The 20455-nt window shown below is 41.0% G+C and overlaps 1 protein-coding gene across 1 annotated transcript in view; it reads right to left on the bottom strand.

The window, feature by feature from the left end:
* TAFA2 (TAFA chemokine like family member 2) overlaps positions 1-20455 on the bottom strand; it is a 439465-nt gene that overhangs the window by 32771 nt on the left and 386239 nt on the right. Inside the window, exons 6-7 of the mRNA XM_031462350.2 lie at positions 3884-4036; positions 2645-2769 (exon numbers count right to left, since the gene is read on the bottom strand). Of these exons, the coding sequence (XP_031318210.1) occupies positions 2645-2769; positions 3884-4036 (278 nt within the window). The remainder of the gene's footprint in view (positions 1-2644; positions 2770-3883; positions 4037-20455) is intronic.

Genomic DNA, 20455 nt, shown 5'->3' with positions numbered 1-20455 from the left:
CTTCTAGACTTCCCCCTTTGTGGCGAGGACCTGCCAAATCAGGGCTTCCCTGGCTTCCTGGCTCACTACAGCCATGGCCGCCTTACTACAGCCTGGCAAGTGGACAGTAACACCAATGATTAAAATAACGATCCAATTTCTTCTCAATAATATTGCTGCTGTTTATATGTGGCAAAAACTACCTCTTTCCGACACTTCCACTGTGGGCAAAGTAATGTGCCAGAACAATTTCAAGAATTTTTCTTATCGCCTATACTTTTGGGACTATCTCCATGGAGATGGAGGAACAATAATAACCTGATGACGCTGGAAACTTTGCTTCTTTGGGGCCTCAGGGAAATTCACCCAAACTGGACTTTGTGAGCCAAACTAACATTCATAATTGAATATCATTTTGCCTAGCCAGTTGAAATGGCATGGTGATCCTTTGGTTGAAAATATCTAAGTAGCTTCATTTTCACGAGCAGTCTTTTTTCTTGTGAAGGAAAAAAAAATAATAATAATTTGCTTTGATTGTGCTCAAGAAGCTCCTTCTCTCAAGCCCTCCTGTCTTCTCTTACACATAATGATTTTTCCTTTTTAAATGAGAATCATAGACTCTCAGGGTTGGGAGGAATCTTAAAAATAATTTCATACAAATACCTACTTACGCATGAAACCTCTCTACTATCTCTTCAAAGAGGTCTTTCATTAACAGGTGTTCTCTGGGGAAAGAGAGATGAAGGAAAAATAGAAAGGGCGGTCCACTGTATGTGGGGTAACACCTTACAATGGAAACAAACCAGAGGACCTAGATGTGGTCATCTCTGCTCATGAGTTCTCATCCGTCTAGTTTCACCACATTATGAGGAATTTTTGAAGCTAAGTCATCAATTTTAAGTCTGGACTATTGAGAATACAGCCCAACAGGGAGCGAAGCAACACTTCTGAAAGAATTTATTACGAGAATTTAGATCACATGATCTTGGACCTTTTCATTTCAGTGATCCAGTTAGAAATAGTGATAAAGTTCTACCTCATATGAACAGAATTATAGAAAAACTTTCATCACTATTACTTAAGAATAAGTTAAATGACCTAGTATAAACTACAGGTTAAGAGAGTAGGTTCAGGAATGAAAACGTATGGTTTGAACCCTAACTTCCCATTAATGAGCTCTATGACCTTGAGAAGTCACTTAACACTTTGAAGTTTTGGTTTACTCAGCTGTAAAAAGGAGATAATAATAGTACCTTCTTCACTGGGCTATTAAGAGGATGAAATGAGCTAATTCACATGAAACACATTATTCAGTATATGGCATATGTTTTAAGTATCTAATAAACGTTAGCTTCTTCGTGTCTACTGACATATTAAAGGCAGAATTTAGACATAGCTCACTATTTTTTAAAACTTTCAGAATCTTAAATCTTCAGGAATTTCTATGCATGCTATTTTAAATTAAGGATTAATAGTGTTAGTAAAAAAAATTTTTCATGCTATAAATGGCTTATATGGAAATTTCACATTGCCAGAATGGTTTTAACAAATCAATATGGATTGTATCATGTGCTAACTGAATAAAACAATTCTTCTCATTAACTGATCATGCCCTCCATGGGTTTTGGAAAGGTGTGTGAGCATTTAACCGACAAGTTAAGAGTCATGAAAAATTTGACAAAATATAAAGTTATTATTTATGATAAACTTGCTTATTTCTGTGTATGTCTGACTAGTCAGTAGACTAAAGGTATTACTCAACATTATATATCTGATGGGATTTTAAAATAATCCTCTTGAATATGTCCCGACAAATTTTTTAAAAACTGCCATTGCTAAACAATATTGTAAATTAACCCATCCCTAGTTTTATGTTACTTTTTACAAAACATTATTCTGTTCTAGTCCTTAATTATCCAATTCTAATCAATAGTCAGCTTTCCCCTCGGAGCAAAAAGCAAAATAAGACAGAACTTGCATTTGCTGATTCCACAAAGAATTTAAATTCTTCCAGTCCAGAAATATCCACTGAGGTAATTAGAAAAATCAAAGAATACAGCTAACTATTTTCCACTTCTCTCCTCTCCCCGAGAAACCACTCATTGCAAGCTAAGTGCATCACTGTCTGCACAGCATTTCTTTCATATTGACCCTGAGATGTGAAAACTCCTCTTGGTAACTCATGATGATGATTATAGTCTTGACCATTAGAAAACTATTTATTGATCCAGAAATCAGGGGGATCAAAATAATTACTTTGACAAAAATGAAAGAATCTTAGTTGGGAAGTGTTTATTGACTCATATATAAATCTCCTCTTTTTAGAATGTATTCAGATTACTATGCAGCTGAATAATGAGGGATTAGGGTCACCTTCCCAGCCCTTGGGGGGATGCACCTTACTGTGAGTACCCCGTGAACGAACAAACTGTGTGTTAGATAACATGACAGTTGATGGCAATCTACAGAAGATGTTATTCTGAATGAAATTAAAATGTGCTATGGAAAAAAAAGAATTAAGGAGAAAATGGGAACAAATGTACTATGGAAGCAATGCTCTCTCGTCCTACAACCACCACTTAAAGACGTCATCGCACAAGCTCCCAGCGCTGTGAATTCAGAGGACTTCTGCTTTCCCACCTTCCCGAGGTGGCTGTGCACTTACCCTTGTTGTTTTCACTTTATTCCCCGAGGAGCAGCTCCATCCTTTCCGATCTGGCAGGACTTTGCATTCCTCTCCCTCAAGACACGGTTGCATATGGCACCACCATTTCTGTTCCACTATTGAAGCTTTGAGAGACGGGAAAATCAATTCAGTATTTTCTTTATTTTCTTTTTGGCATTGTTAATGCTATGGGAGCACATTTAAAGAGGAACAAAAGCCACCTGTTTTTCCCACCAGTGGGTAGATTAGGTTTTAAAGCATGCTTCTTTTTTTTTTTTGGTCCAAAGGGAATAAATCTAGATTTTCTGACTAAAAACATTTTTTTAAAATTTTTTTATGGAAAGAACACAACATTTTAAGAAGGTAGATCGCATGTTAAGTGTATAATACAGTACTGTTAATGATGGGCACATTTTTGAAGAATTTCTTCATGCAAACATATAAGCTTCATGAAAACTAAGGTAATGGAAAGAAACTATGTGGATGTATGCACGTACTGATTTACACAAACATGTAAGGAAATGAGTCCACGATCAGTTTGGAATCAATATTTTAGAATCAATGTAATATTTTCCACCAGTAGGCTAAAATCAGGAAGGTGTTGGAGTTAACGTAATTTTTTTTCAACCGTGGGCAGTAACCATCATCACAAGGAACGCACCAGGCTAATGTAAGCACTTAAATTATTATTTATTTATGATAACATCAATTATATAGCCTTGCATAAATATTTATAGCCGATTGTAATTAGGTGCATCCTCCAATAAAGAATGTTTTTTATGAGTCTCTATAACAATATTTCAGGTGAGTTCTAGCCATAACTAAACACTCACTAATATGTATGGTATTTATTTTTTCATCGTTAGGAACCATGCATGGGTTTAGGTACCCATATTATTTAATCATCTATCTTCATCTTTCCTTTGCCAATATAGTTTACACACAGACACTCGCTCTCCACAGGCAAATCAGTATTTCATGGTATCAAAGTAAGAAGCGCATGGACTGGTTGCAACCTCTTTATAATGCTTTTTGCCACAAAGCTGCATATTGCTTAAGATCTTAAACTCCTTCCAGCATATTTTAGATTCCAGTATTCTCCCCAGATGTCCTCGTATGTACCACATGATTTATGGTGTGGTCGCCCAGGACTGAGCCCAGTCATCAGCCTGACAGTGGGCTTCCAGTTCTGAGCAGCCCCAGCTACAGTAGCACGACGAGCGACGGAAGAAGCCTCACCATCCACACACGATGGAGCAGCTCGTGTGGTGCCTGCCACCTGGCCGGGGAAGCAGGAGCACTTGACTGTTTGTGACCGTTCTTCTATCTTGTTCTTATTACAGCATCTGTGGAGTGCCACCACCTCGCAAGTGCCTGTTTTAACATGGTGAGCTGCATGGACAAAAACAAAAAATGAGACAATGCTGAGAAAGCTGTGGAGACCCCCCCCCCTTTTTTTTAATTAGAGGCACATTAAACATAGCTCTATAAGGGAGCCACCATGCATGAAACTAGAAATACAATGATGCTGACTCCACAATGCAGATTTGATTTCTTTTCTAAATGTGGTAGAACCATTTCCATCAGTAAATGCTTGGTGAAGCAGGAACAATTAGTGATTAGATTAGAATGAGCTGTTGGAAGAGTCTAAAATATAGAGGCAATACGTGGTACCATCAAAAACATACTTATTTGCATATGACTTTTTTTTCAAACATCTTTTTGTTCAACATTTTTATCAAAATAAGATAACCCACTGGACAAAGTGCTCTGTTCTGGGGCTGAGACGAAACTTAAAGTGGGCGGGGTTGATAAAGGTTATATTCTTCTTCTAGGGCTGAATGGAAGGGCCAGGCAGGGAACTGCTTTTCAGGAACAAGGAGGCAGAAGGGGGAATCCACCTCCTCAGGATTCTTCCCTGGAAATGAACAAACTGGATGATTTCTGAAATTGCTGCCATTTTCCTGAAAATCCCATTCAGTCTCAAGACCCACAAATCTCTCCCTTCAGTTTCGCCTGAGGGGACAATGGCCACCAAATGGCAACAACCACAACCAGAACTTGGATGGATTTATACCTCGCGTGGAAAACCCAGTCCACTAAGCAGTGAGGCTCCCTCACCCATTTTGTTAACCTCACAGTAAGGCTACTGAAGTATTTTTGGGCGATTGAAATTTTTGGACCCCACTTATCACATTATGATAGGGTTCGAGTTTGCCTTCATTGTTTTTTGTTTTTTTGGGGGGGGGGTTTGCCTCAGCATTTCTACTTTAAACTATTAACACTACTGTGAAATGATAAAGCAGAAATTTCATCTGCTAAAAATAAAAACGGCTTAAAATCAAAAACGTGTTGAAACACTATGCTTTCAGAAATTTTAAAGCATGTGATTGATGCTTTAAAAAAACAGACAAATAGAAAAGTAGGAGATTTGAAGTTGTTTCATGTAATAAACATACTGAGACCCATTTTGTAAGTGAGATCAGTACATCATGCATTTATATTAATCTTCTCCTTAGAGATGAGGAACCACTGGGCAGTGACTCAAGTTAGATAGCTTGGATTTGTCTTAGAGAACAAACCACATATAGTGTCCACCTCACCCCTCATGTGAGACCAAGAAACTTAGATATGACATACAGTTGTGAACAAAATCCTCAAAAGAACTTTCAAGAAGCAGATACCATTTCCAATGTCGCAAAGATTTTTCTGCCACGATAGGTACACATGGAGAATTCTGTTTTTGATTCCAACACCAGGCTACCTCTACAAAAGCTAACAACCTGAGAGCCAGACTGTTCCTACACTCTTTGGCTCCAGAAAATATTTTCTTAGCTAAGGATGATTCAGTTTGCTTTAATTTACTGAAAGCTTTATGTAATATACAAGTCAATATCCTGCTTTCTACACTGAACCGCACTCAGTCGCATTTTAACTGAGTCAATACTACATATGAGATACGGCTTTGAGTACTGGGGATGCAACAACGCATAAGGAGGACACAGACTCTCCCCGCAAAGAGCTCATATTCCTGTGGAGGAGACAAATAATGAATAGGTGTTAATGATTAAGACAGCATTAGATGTTCTAGCTCCTGGGAGGAAATGCAGTGAAGTGACTGGGAGTAATCAGGCTGGGAAGGAAGGCAGGTTTCTGTGAGAGTCTCAGGGAAGACCCCTCTGAGGAAGTCACCTGAATGATGGCCTGAGTGATGAGAAGGAAGTGGCCACTATGAAGAGCTAAAAAAGGAAGAGCTTTCCAAAGAGAAGGAGCAGCAAATGACAAGGTTCTAAAATGGGGAGATGTGGGGTGTGTTTCCAGGACAGCAAGACGACCGGCGTGGCTGATCCACTGAGAGGCTGAGGAAAACGTGGCACAGGATGGGGGTGTCTGGGCAGGGATGACACGGGAAGGAGACTGGATTTTATTCTCATTGCAAGGGAAAGCCTTTGGGTGGAAATGCTGTCATCTCATTCATTAGAAGTTTGCTCAGACTGCTTTTTAGAGAATGGACTGAAGAAAGCAAGAGAAGATCAGGGAGACCGGTTAGGAAGGGGGAGCAGGAGTTCTGGCGATAAAGGATGGGACGTAGGCTACCGGCGGCAGAGCTGGGAAGAAGTAGCGGGCGGGGGGTGTTTCAGTGAAGAGTTGGCTTGACTTTGCTAATGGACTGCATGTGAGCTGTGAGAGAAAGAAGAATCAAGGGTTACTTCTAAACTTGTCCTGAGGAATTCGAAGTTGGTGGTTCAGGTAGATAGAGGCGCCCTGGGAAAAGGGAGTTTGGCAAAAGTTGGGTTGGGTCAGAGTGACCGCAGTTCATTTTGTCTGTGTTAAGTCTGAGACTCTTACAAGACACGCAAGGAAAGATGTAAACCAGGCAGCGACATTTGTGAAATGCAGCTCAGGGAAGAGACGTGGGCTGCAGACACAGACACACCTAAGAGATCTAGGTTGATAGGTGGTATTTAAAGCCCTGCACTGGACCAAGTTACCAGGGCAAAGCTACCAACAGTGAAGCAGGGAGAGAGTCATCCAAAAGCTAAACCCGGAAGGAGAAGACAGCAAAAAAGACTGAGAAGAAGCAGTGCATGAGATAAGAGGAAAAGAACATGCGATAAAGCCATGGAAAACCCAAGAATAAAATATTTCAAGAAGGAGGCATTGATCAGTTATGTCAAATGCTGCTGAAAGATTTAATAAATGAAGAGAAATAACTGTCCACTAAAAAAGTAATATGACGGAGCAGCTCAGAACATAGCCTCCAGAAACCAGAGTAGCTGGGTTCAAATCTCAGCTCCTCCTAACAGCGGTGTCACCTTGGGCAAATCAGCAAGTACCTCTGACTAGCACTTTTTCTTACCTCAAAGAGGGATGTACTAATAGCACCATCTTCCTACGGGCGGTTGGAGGATTCAATGAGTTACTATGTATAACGTGTTTAGAACACTGCCTGCCTCAGAGCAGGCACCCTGCGTTCGCTATTATTAGCATTGATCCTGCTAAAAATCATTTTAGTGGCAAGATGAAAATAAGAGCATGATTAAAGTAAGTTTATTAGGGAATGAGATGTAAAACTGTGCAGACAATAATAAAAATTTATTTCAAGGAACTTTTTTCCGGTAAGGGAAGAAGGAAATGAAGCAACAGCTGGAATGAAGCAAAGGGTCACGGAACTTCTTTTTAATGGCTGCCATAAAGGAGTGCTTGCTCGCTGGAATAATCTGGAAGAAAGAGAAACTGACAATATAGGAGAGAAAATGAGGAATTAGAAAAGAATGTTCTTGAGAGGAAAAATGGAATCGAGGCTGAGGGCATCTGGGAGGTTGGTACTGGGTTGTCATGGGGACATTTAATCCATTTTAACAAAAGTGAAGGTGGGGTAGGTGAATAGAGTCTGGGCGGTGTGAGGGGATTAGGTGGTGAGAAAATGACAGAGTTTTGTATCAGACTCATTTTGCTATGAAATATGAGAGATGTTTGAGAAGAAAAATCAGAATATGAAATAGACATCTCAAAGAGGAAAAGTCAGTTTCTTGCAAAGGAGCAGTAGGACTCACCGGCAGGGAGGTGGCTGATACACACCGGAAACTAGAGGACACAGGAGATGCAGAGAGGGTGGGACTACAGCACCATGGAGGTGAACATCTGTGTGATGGCAGATTATTTGGGATGCTTGGACTTCTGATAGCGACTTAGGGAAACAGAGATGTTGAGTCATGATGAGATTTGTCCTGCAAGTCTTTGAATGGAAGTCACATTAGAGTTGAGATTATGAGGGCTCCTTCAGACAGTGAGGCTGTTGGGCAGAGCACTGAGCTGAGACAGCTTCAGGGAGAGCTGCATGGTGGCTGGGCTCTCTTCTCGTCCCTTCCACACAACGGCAGAAGCCAGGCATACACAGTGAGGTGATCTCCCCTGAGAAAGATGTGCCATTTCAGCATCTTTCAAGGCCATTTTACCATCTCTGTTATGAGGAGATTTTATCAGACAGTGGGGGGGGGGGGAAATGAGCAGGTGCAAAATCTGCATCTGGCTTCCCCCTCCCAATGCCAATATCAAAAGGCCAAAATTCTACTCTGCCTGACAAGAAAAATCGTACTTCTCCACCCCATGAATTACATTTAGATGTGGTGATGTGACTTGCTTTGGCCAAAGAAATGAAAGCTAAAAGTAACTTACCAGCAAAAGCAAAGGACGTCAGTCTGTGTGGGTACTTTAACGGCGAATGTGTCTTTCACCAGATTCCTCCCCACAAACCAGAGCAATCAATTATGGCCTTTTTTTTTTTTTTTTTTTTTTTTTTGGTAAAACGTTATTGTAAAACAATAAAGATTTCAGACAGGTACAAATTAGGAAGTAAGAAATCCCCTGAAACCTTACCACTCAGAGCTAACCATCTTCAATGTTTTGAGGAACATTTTTCCAGATAGCTCTCCTTGCATACTGTACACAAGTAGAAATGCAAGTCTGATTTTCTATGAATGGGATTCCATGACACCAGTGATTTTATTCCCTACGTTTTGATAAAAAAAAAAAAAAATGCCCTGGGCATCTTCCATGCCAAAAAATACGAATCTAAACTGTCATTTTTATGTCGATACACACGTTTAATCTTAAGGCTTTAGGGATCTATCATGGTTCACTTAGCCAAACCCAAAGCTGCAAATTTATGAATCAAAATAACACTTTAATATACTAGTCAATCCTATGATCTCCCCTGCCCCAAATACATTCTTTATAGTGGGGACTGTATGAACCTGAATCCCAGGTGAAGAGGCATGGAATCGAGTCCCCACCAACCATGATGGGCCTGCGAGGGACAAACAAACCTTGAGGTGTTACAGGTCCCTAAAACACGGTGGCGGTCTGTTCCCGCCGCAAAACCCTACCCCGACTGCACGGCAGTACTTCCCACTGCTTCCCAGGTTGTGCAGTAGGACGTGTTCTTCCAAACGTGTCAAGTCAGAGGACAAGTCAGTGAAGCGTGACAGCCCAAAACCTGGATTGTTCCAGTTTATTTGAGTCAATGCAGAGTGACTAGAAACAAGAAAATGTTCTTTAGATGTTCACAGAACTCAAAGAATTGGAAAGAATTATTTTACAATAAGAGTTGTGTTGGCTGAGCTCAGTGTGTCAGAGCTCTGATGAAGGAAAGTGTGCTTCTTTCTTCTTTGAGGAGCAAGGAGGTGGAATGATGCCCATAGGGGACAACGAAGAAAAGGATGAGGAATGAGCTGCACCGGGAAGGAGAGAGGAGTGTCTCCCTTCAGAGAACATGGGACCAAATGTTAAGGGCTTAATAGTAAAGGCCACGTCAAAGAGCAGAACTCACAGACCCAAGGCTTTTCTGCCCTGACCTGCCTTTCTCTTCACTGCCTACGAGTAAAATGCATACACACAGGTTGAGTTTCCTTGTGAGAAATAGGATTTTGTGAAAAACCTCTTGTTAGCTTTTGCTCTCCTTATTAAAATTAAAGTTGTAAAGTTTTTTTGTGGGGGAATGAGAGAGGAATAATTAACCTTTTAAAAATATAATAGATGATAGATAGGTAGACGTGGGTGGGTGGGTGGACGGATGGATGGTTGGATGGATGGATGCATGGATAATCCTGCACTCAAAGGGTCTGAAGGCAGGGATAGGGAGAATATTGACTGGTTAATGTTTTAAAAAATGCCAGTAAATATGATAAGTGAAATACCCTAAAACAGGGAAATGAATCTTCTAGCAAATTTTAGGTCACCTTGGCGTGGCATACATTGACACATACATGGTTTTCTTATTTGTCTGCTATATACCTTAACTTTTTATGATCACCAAATTCTTGTAGACAAAGACTAATTTTTCATGTAAACAACTCAGTATGTGGTATTTGTTTAATAAATGGTAAACAAGCAATTTAAGAAGGTAAAACTAATTCCTGTGGTTTTCCTTTAAAAGGTTAATGAGACTGTAAAAAAAAAACAAACTCTAGCAGTTACTAGAATCCTCTACACAGAATCAGGGCTCATGATAAACTAACCTAATTAAATATTAGGGCTTTCCAAATTAACAAAATAGCTTCACAAACAATCAGTAACCATCGTACTCAAATGATACAAGGCCCCCTGGAGAAGATTTAAATGAAAAAAAGGACAAACTAAAAGTTTTCTTCATGCCACCACTGCCGAGTCACAAAAGATAAACCAAGACAACAAAAACACACCTTTCTGTTGTTTTTTCCTCCCTGGATGTGATGCAGAAACACAAAGAGTTGCCGCCTACATTTTTTGGGAAATGACGCTAGATACACAAAGGTTTAATTCTCATGAAAACAGGAATGCCAGGTCCTGTCCAGCTCTAACTGTGGCCTTCCAGGTTTAGTACCCCTACATCTCATTTCAACAACAGGATCTGGGCCTGTTGGTTCCCCAGAAACATGGCCTTAAGTGACTGCCTCTTAAATTATATATCAAGATTCTTAAATGTTCTGCAAAGCTATTATGACTGGAATATTTTGGCATGAAGTCCTATAAGGCATATTAGCAAAACCTTTGTTTCCAACGACTTTTTACCTTCTCTGGAAGAAACTGAATTAAATAGCATTTGGTTTGTATGCGTGCATAAATTTTAAAAAATTACATACTTACACACATGATAATATATAATTATATACACGTACGTTTATACATGTGTTCATATGGTCACATTTTATTCATCACCTATAAAACAGCTATAAATACACAAGTATGAAAAATGGGTTCCCAGAAGAATACTATGTATACGAATCATTTTGAGTAGTGGGTACTGGTCTTTGATTAATAGGAGCACAAAACACTGCATATCGCATTCTGTGTGTATGAATAATTCATTCATTCTGGAAACAGCTTCAGGAATAACAGCAATTGGTAACACCTATTGAATATTCACCGTATCGCAAGGATTATTCCATTTTATCATCACAGCAACCATTAAAGAGGAAGCTACAATTACCCCCAGTTTATCCTCAGTTTAAACTGAGCCACGGAAATGGCAAGTAACTTACTCATGGTTAAAATAGCTGGTAAGAGACAAAACCAGAGATGAGAATGTAGGCAGTTTGCTTCCAGAAACCATGATCTTAAACACCATCATGTAATTCCTTCTCTAAGCGCTCCATGCACATGCCACAGACTGCACTTCCAGATGATGGGCAGGACAGCGCACTGTCCCTACAAGCAATGCGTGGTGGCTTCAAAAAGACATGGGCTCTGGGACTGAAATACCTCCGTGCGAGTCTGCCGTGACCTATATGAGAGCAGAAGCGTAAGTCCATTCACCTTTCAAAGCACTGGTTTGTTCATCTCTAAAATGGCTCCACATGAAGACCAAATGAGATAATGTATGTGAGACTGCTTTTCAATGGTATAGCATTACTTAAATGCTATCTTTATTCATGTAACTAACAAATATCAAAATGATGCAACATAAATAAATTTAGAAGACATAGCTGTTAGGGAAAGTTATCTGCATTCTGTGAAAGTTCTAACTTCATATTTCAAAAAGTCTCTCTCTATATATACTTAATTGTGTTGACATGAGATGCATGTAAAAAAAATTTAATCTGAGATAAGTTACAGAAGAGAGTAAATTTAGCATCAAATTGTGAATTTGTTCCTACTTGGTTTCCTCTCCATTAGATTTCAGTTCTTATTTGATTTCTGATTTGTCTCATTGATTCTGAAATTTTGTTTGTCTCCATACACTCCTATTTAACAGTTTTATCCAGCCTGACTAGCCCCCCAGAGGTGTGCATTACACCTAAGCAGAAATAAAGCATCACCTGCATGCACCAATAGGCACCTGAAATGCAAGCTAGTTAGTGGATTTGGGTTGCTGTAAATCACGTTGAACAGGGAAAAAATGTGCTGAAACAAAAACTTTTAGAGACAGCTAATTTCTCACTTTAATTCATTAGAATGGAAAAATAGGGCACAGTTTTAGATTTTCATGCTGAAGCAATCTAATTAAAAGAAATGACCATTTAAAAAGCTCAATGAAATTTCAAAAGTTCACATAATTTATGAAGTCAGGATGATCGGGAAGGAACTAACCAAATGCCAGTGACATTTTTACAAAGCTTGTTTTCTAAAACTGCTCCAGTTTTATGGAGGAAAAAATAAAATTGGGGGAGAAACAGATTGCCACTAAAGGGTAACAATCCTAGTAACAGTGCGGTCTCCGTCAAGAGAAGGGAACTCTCAGCCAGAGGACGTCCCTCGGTCTGTGTGAAGAGAAAGAGGCAGGACAGGAGATGCGCTTGGGGGAACTTTAGATGCACTGCCCCTCAGCTCAGGCAGGAACACCTATGTCCACATCTTACATGAGAAGTGATGTTGAGGGAGGTAAATGTCAGGACTACTGGTCTCCTTTTCAGTTGTCCAGAAACTTCTGCTTGTAAGGCCTGCTCTGAAAAAGTGGAGCAATCCAATCCATCTTTTGGGAGATCTGAAGGAAAAGTCACAGAACTGCCACATGGAAATGGACTCCTGAGCCCAAAGGTCATTTGGCATCAGGAGTCAGGAGACCGGAGACGAGCTCTGTGTGAGCCTCTGCCTCCTGGTGCTGAGAGACGGGACTCGGAGGAGGCGGAAGAGGGAGCTAAGCACATGGCGGAGGGAAAGGACAAGAAAGCGGGCACTTCCGCCAGCTGCCTTGGGTCTGCCTTCCCTGACCGCAGTTCCTGACATGTTCCATAGATGGGGTTTCAGTGAGCCCCTCTTCCCCTGAGGTAATTTGATGATGTCTCTGTTCTTTGACCCCAAAATGTACTGACTGGGATATTTCTCTTCTTAAAATTAAAGTTATAATTAACAAAAGCTAATTATCAACCAGAAGTATCCTCTACCCCTTCTTTTAAGAGCAAGAGACAAATTTCCACCTTCAAAGTAGGATCTGGGAAGTTCACAATTCAAGCCTCACTTTCTATATTTACCTCATAGTGGAAATGGACACTTCAAAAGATGACCCTAAGGCCATGGCCAATTACTCTGCAGGTAAAATGATCCAATATATTTTTTAAAAATGTTTACAATGGCAAAAGTTTAAAAGTGGGTTTCCTGTTTAATCCCAAGTTATACCCCCAAAATGTGAAGAATCAGAACATCTCCAATTCCTACACACTGAGAATCACACTGTTCCTTTATGATTAATAAGATTCCCGTAAGAGAGTTTATGAAATCTGTATTTTGGATATATTTCTTATCTCTGTGAAGTCACTCATCTTAACTGGACCGTGTAATATTCATTATAAAGTCAACCTGCGTCTTCATATTGCTTTATGTACAAAACAGTTTGATTGCTGTTGATTCCATGAGAACAACCAAGTCCAAAAGGTAAGAGTACAGCAGAGTAGTGCGGGTGAGGACTCTGAAGTCAGGTGGTCTGGGTTTGAGTCCCAGCTTGAAAAGAGAGTGTCAACCTATTCACCAAGCCTCCTTTTTCCTTCCTGGGCACACGACTAGACTACACTTCCCAGCTTCCCTTGCACGGGACTCATGGAATGTGGGCATAAGTGAGATACACTTCTTCAAGACCACGCCTATAAACACCTCCCGCTGTGTCAGCCACTCTCTCCCTCCCCCTTCCAGACAGATGTCAGTGCCAAAGGGGACCCCACAGAGCCACCATCAGCCTGTGTCCCTGAGTGACTCCGAGGAGAGGTCCACCCCCCAACACTCACTGGTTTAACACGCACAAGAAATAAGCAGGCTATGTTAAACCAGTAGGATTTGGAGGTTTGTTAGTTACAAAAGCCAGTATCAATTAATATGCAATAATATTCCTATTAATGGACTTAGGAAGGAGTTGGGTACAATCTAAGTGCTTCATAAGGGGAATTACACAGGGAGTAAGAGGAACAGTATTATGGTCTGAATGTTTGTGTTTCCCCAAAACTCAAATGTTGAAAACCTAGTGCACAAGGTGACGGTATGAAGAGTTAGGCCCTTTGGAAGATGATTAGATTTAACACTTTTATTGTAAGAGAGACCCCTGGGAGCTAGTCCACTCCTTCTGCAATGTGAGGACACCACATGAAGTCTGAACCCTGATCTCAGACTTCCAACCTCCAGAACTGTAAGAAATACATTTCTGCGGTTTATAGGCCACCCGGTCTCTGGTATTTCGTTCTTGCAGCTCAAATGGACCGAGACATGCAGAAGAAAAAAAATACGTGATTTGAAAAATGATTTCACCTCTCTATGCCTCAGCTCCTCATCTGTAAAATGGGAATTCTTTTATCATCTGCCCTAAAGGGTAATAATAAGGATCAACTGAATCCACATTCACAATGATGCTTATATATGATAAAAAGAAAATATTAGCTATAATTACTATGGAGACCTTACTGAAACTCTGGAATCTATTTATATACAATGCAGATATCTAAGAAAGAAACACTGACTTTGAGAGACTCCAAGAATAATAAAGTCCTACCTTGCCATTTACAAAAGAGAAACTGATGGTTAGAAAACATACTCCTTATTCAAGATCCCAGATTAGTACTCAGCTTCTTAATTTTAGTTCAGTGCCACTTCCATTACCTACCCCTCCACATCTCTGTGCTCGCTGAATTCCTTTAATTCTGCCTCTCGTGCACACCCTTAATTTCTCGCCCTCCTCCACCACTTCACTTTGTCTTAGCTTAGGCATCCTTAGCACCTTTTCCTGGAGTAATCAGGAGGGTCCCTATGTGCTAGGTTGTTCCTTTATGCACATATAAATACACACGTTCTGCCACTGCAGATCTTTCTAAAATTAAGCCTACAGTATACAAGCATCCTTGGCTTTTTATTTTTCATAGGATAAATTCCAATTCTGGGGCATAGCACAAGCATCTTGCTAACTCTGATTTCTCCAGCCTTATTTTCCTGGGCACTTTTGCTACACCCTACACGGAAGTTATAGAAACTATTTTCATAATCTTATTATATCTTTGGTTCTCACCTTGCACTCTTTCTTGAATGATGGCCCCACCTTTTACCCCCAGGAAGCACCTGCCCCATCTTCAAGTTCAGCACACTATAACGCCCACTCAGTGAAGCTGGTAATCAACCCCTCAGGTGGCCTGGTCTGCTCTGCCCTCTGATTAACGTTTTCTCACTTATTTTGCCACACCAGTAACAGTTTTCTATATTTACTTTTTGTATCTCTCTTCCCTTCTGCTAAATTGTGAGGCCCAAATTCATGATTATTCATCTCTGAATCTCCAGCTTGAGGCACAGTTTGAGATCCATAATAGAAAAATCAATATGCTTGATGAATAAATGAATAAATAAATGGCTTACTACAAGAGTTCTCAAGAGACGGGGGAAAACCATACATTTAATCATTTTTCCAAGTCCAGGCTTAGATGAACTTACTAGAATTGTAAAAACATTTGACCTTGCTATTTTGTGGATATGTGTATACGTGCACTTAATTTGTTCTATTGGAGAACCCAGCAGAGTTTCAGGAGGAGAGATACACTCAATAAGCCCTGAATTGGGAGGTCAGAAGCCCTCAATTCTATTCCCAGTACTACCTCAATTTGACTATTTTATCTTAGGTAAACTGGCTAATGTCTCTAAGTCACAATTTATTATCCATAAAATAAGGAAATTGTCCACATATGATTTAATATCATATAGTAAAGAAAAAATGTAATGTCGGCCAAAAATATTTTAACTAGTGCCATTTGTAAATAAAAGGAGAAATTTCCAACATAATCAGTGAAAGTCTGTTTATCAGAGAAGCTGTGTAACACTGTACTCTGACTCAGGAGGGCTTGACTTTGGTCCCAGATTGGTCGAGACAATTCTTTGAAAAATGATTTTACTTATTTAGGCTTCAGTTTCCTCAACTGCAAAATTAGAAGGATCTCTAAGTTTCTTTTCCACTCTAAAAGATACATGATATGCTATGTACAAATCTGGATAGATCGAGACACTCAAGTCATTCAGTTTTAGGAAATGATTATCCTCCAAGAGAAGGATGAACTTCCATTTCCTACGTATAATTTTGCAGATTCATAATTCCACACCCTTTACTATATTAAGAGGTATTCTACATCTGAGGTATTTTCTGAAGCCAGCAAGATACCTATAAACAGAAGAAATCAGTATTATTCAAGAACGAACAAAATCTGCACCTTCCAACAAAATTTCTTCTCACACATGAAAGGCTTGTCTTGTTCCCAGTGATTGACATGAAAAGCAAATTTAGGTTACCTTTTCTCAACACTTCAGCAATTTCAATATGGAACATCCAGGTTCTGAGTGTCACTCTAGATCAAAAGGATATAAATCCTAAGTCAAATTATTAAGGAAGACTAGGTAAAGCTTTTTTTAGTTTTTGGATGCTAGTAGCTTTTTGAGAAATCATATTCTGTACTGCTTATCCCCTGGGTAAGAATTCTATACTGCCATATCAATTAAGCTTTTTGGTTTATTGATAGCTTCTGAAAATGTCCTCTTAAAAATGTGTTTAGAATTCACTTATGATATGAAATTCAAATTAGAATAGAGAAGCAGCAAAGTGTAGTGGAAGGGTCGTTGGTCATTGGGTTGGAAAAATCTGTACCCTTAATTGCCCTCCACGACTAAGCAACCATGAGATCTCTGCCACCTTGTTCGTGCACTGAAGATTCATCCACCAGTGACTGCATGCCAGGCACTGAGCTGTCCCCTAAGAATATGAAGCTGGAGGGAAAACTGTCCCTGCTTTCAAGGAGCTCAGAAGGCAGTAGGGGGAGAGAGCCATGTACACAGTTTAAGTGATAACGGGGCCATGGCACACATGGCCACAGAATGTACTAAGATAATGAAAGGAACCAACTCCACCCAGCCAGTGGCACGTGTGAAAAGGGAGACAGGAAATAATTTGTAAAGATGATGTTCAATCTGAATTTTGCAAGAACATCTGAAAGCTTGCCAACTCACAGCAGCAACACCGAACTCGCTTAGTTTCCTGATCTAGACAAGATGGTCTCTAAGTGTCCTCTAGTTTAAAATTTATCTCATTTTATCAACATCTTTAATAACAACATAAAAAGGTATATATTTCCATGTAGTTTATATGTGTGTATATTTAACCACAGTACATATATCTATCCAAAACTTTATATGGGTATATTTCTAAAACACTTATCTTGCTGCTTTAAACATTTATCCCCTAAACATCACTTAACTTTTCAGTATTCATCTTGGCCACGATTATAAGCATCCAGCCCTCACGTGTGTTGGAAGCATAGCTTCACACTGATGCAAAAAACCTCACAAGACACAGTATGAAATGTAGCAGTAAGTGAATGCTAACCAAGCGGTGTCCCAGGAATTTGATGTTGTTGAAAAGGTCCCTGGTGTTAGCTTGTTCTTTTGATAATGTGCCTTTTTCTCCTAAAAGGGAAGTGAGCATGTTTAGTAAGAGGCCCTCCTGGGCAGTGGAAAACGGACACCACCCAGCAAAACTAATTAATGAATCAGAGCCGAAAGCAGCCTTCTGCTGGGAGGCAGCAGGGCATCTGGTGGTTTCAGGCAGAAATCAGACAGATGCCGGCTTTTCCACAGCTGTGACTTGCTGGGTGACTTTGAGCAAGTTTCTTACACTCAAGCTTCAGTTTCCTCATCTGCAAAACAGGAATAATAAACGTACTTCACAAGATTATTGGGAAGATTAAATAAAAGCAAGCATGCAAAGCTCCGGGCACCGTGTCCAGCACAGAGACAGAGCTCAGTGGTTCCTGGCTACTCTTACCGTCACCACTGTTACAAGTCAGGGACTCCCTGCATCCTTGTGAGAACATTCCTCAGGGTGAGAGGCAGGACCGGTGGCAGTGGTTTTAAGTGAAACTGATTTATGGATCTAGTCCTCAGCAAGTTACCCTCTTATCTAAGAGTCAGCAGACAAGGTAAATAATTGCATGGCACAGTTGACCCTTGAACACGGGTTTGAACCATGCGGGTCCATTTGCACACAGATGTTTTTCAACAGTAAATACCACAGTATGGCATCATCTATGGTTGGCTGAATTTGCAGAAGCAGAATCCTGGATGCGGAGGAACCACGTGTGGGGAGGACGGGCTAGATGCCCCCAACCGCTGCATTGTTCAAGGGTCCACTGTAGTTGAGAACACAAACTCCAGAGCCAGACTACTCGGAGTCAAGTCCCAGTTCTGCTGTTTACTTGCTGCATAACCTTTGACAGATTCCTTCATGTCTCTTTGTCTCCATTTCCCCATCTGCGAAATTAAAATCCTGGTACCTGCCTCACAGCACTGTTTAAAGACTTATCTAATGAATCCGTAGAAAGCACTTGCCGCGGTGTCTAACCGTGGTAAGTATTCTGTAGATGTGTCCTATGGAGAGAAACGACATTTTGCTTGAGACCTCTGCAGAAGCAGGAGGGAGTGTCAAGGATGACGGGCAAGGTGCGGCTGGCGGCAACTGCTCACCTCGGTGGGAGCAGCATTCTCATGAAGCCCTCCTGAGGGAAAGGACGGCAGAGAGCTCACTCACCCAGGTCCCACGTACCCGGACTGGAAAGCTGACCTGTCGTGCGTGACCCAGCTCAGGTTCCTTCACTCCAGAGTCTCAGGAGGATCAGTCATAAAATGGGAATCGAACTGTCTACCTCATAAAACCGTTGTGGGATGCAATGTGGTCCTGAATGCAAAGCGGTTATACCTCTGTCTTCGGGGGATTTTATTAAAGGCTCAACCTAAGGGTTTACCACCAAAACTGTTCTGCTACCAAACTCTTGAACTTTACTCCTCATTACTCATACTCCCTGTGCTGACCTCCAGGCCTCTCACCAGGACTCAGTGTGAGAGTCCTCACAACGCCCCGTGAACATTTACCGACAGACGTTTGCCGCCATCCTTGCCTTTGACTTTTAGATCCAACCCTGCGCCTCCCGCTTTCATCCTTATTCCCTCTCAGGCATGACTTCAATCATTCATTCATTTAATATTTACTAAACGCCTGTGGTGCGCTAAACACAAGGAGGCCAAAGTCCCTGCCTTGGTGGACAAGACAAACTGCGACACAGCTGGGAGTCAGCAGGGTGGGCTGACTCGGGACACGGGCTGTAGAGTCAGATCAGCCCGGCCCTCTTGCTTGCTAGCTGTGTCTTGAGTAAATTATGTAGTCATTCTAAGATTCAGTTTCTGCTTTTGGAAAATGTAAACAGCAATGTCCACTTGTAGCTTGAAGAATAACGCTCCTCCATCACAATCCACCCCCTGCTGCCTCTGGGACTTCACTATAGACCAAAAGGGAAAAATAATCATTGTACCGGTTACCCCTTGCTTGTAGAGGCTGATGAAAGAGGGTAATTTGCTTTAAAATGCGATCTCTTAAAAAGCAAAAAAAAAAAAAAAAAGTTTTCAAAGCTTTGGCTGATATTTCCTTAAGTAAAAGATCACCACCACATCTCTGTTTTTTTGAAAACACAAAGCAGTGGGCCGCCTTGGAGAAGGAACTGTGCTTGGCATCATAATACAAAGCTCTGTGTTCACGGTGGGCAAGTATCTTTGTGTGTTATGTTGTATTTAAGGAAACATTTTTCTTCTTAAATTATGCTTGAAAGGTAGTCTGCCTGAGAAGTACAATTTTTCCTTGGAGCTAGTGGTGTGTATGTGTGTGTGTATGTGTGTGTGCGTGTGCGCGCGTGTGTGTGAAACAGAGAGAATATGAGAAAGTTGAATCTGGTAACTGCACTTGTGAAAGCGAGGTAGAATGAGGACGTGTACCTCCACAGCACACTGGTGCAGGGGTGGAGGACCCTCAGAGGAATCAGTGTTTGGAGGGACAGAGTTCAAGTGACCATATAATTTATTATCCAAATCAGAGGGCACTGGAGAGTAAAGGCGTTTGCTACGAATGATTATGCTGGAAATCGTAGGTGTTACCTGGAGCCGTCTGGGTGCAGACGGGAACACAGCAGCACAGCCAGCGCGCCCCCGGAACCGCTCTGCTGACGCCCGCCCTTGCTGACAACGCTCTTACTCTGGGCTAAGTACCAGGGCTTTTGAAAACGTGCTGCTGTGGATTATTATGTCCTCTGAACGCGCACGGTGGGGGTGAGGAGAGACTGAAATCCTAGAAGAGACTAAAATCAGTTGGTAGGGAGCAGGCTTCCCTCCATGGGGACAGGGAGTTTTCACTCTGAAGACTCAGCCATTTTCCTTTCTCTGAAAAGCCTGTGCTGGGCTGGAGGCTCGCCGGCTGCCGTCTCGTGGTTTCCTCTCATTTCCTCTCACTCTCAGAAAGCAAAGCTACTGCATCTATGGTGTCTTTGCAGGGAGCCTGTTCTT

The sequence above is a fragment of the Camelus dromedarius genome, chromosome 11 (assembly GCF_036321535.1).
Source record: "Camelus dromedarius isolate mCamDro1 chromosome 11, mCamDro1.pat, whole genome shotgun sequence".
Lineage (NCBI taxonomy): Eukaryota > Metazoa > Chordata > Mammalia > Artiodactyla > Camelidae > Camelus > Camelus dromedarius.
Note: the sequence above shows the minus strand (reverse complement) of the source record. Positions and strands in the feature narration are given on the sequence as shown.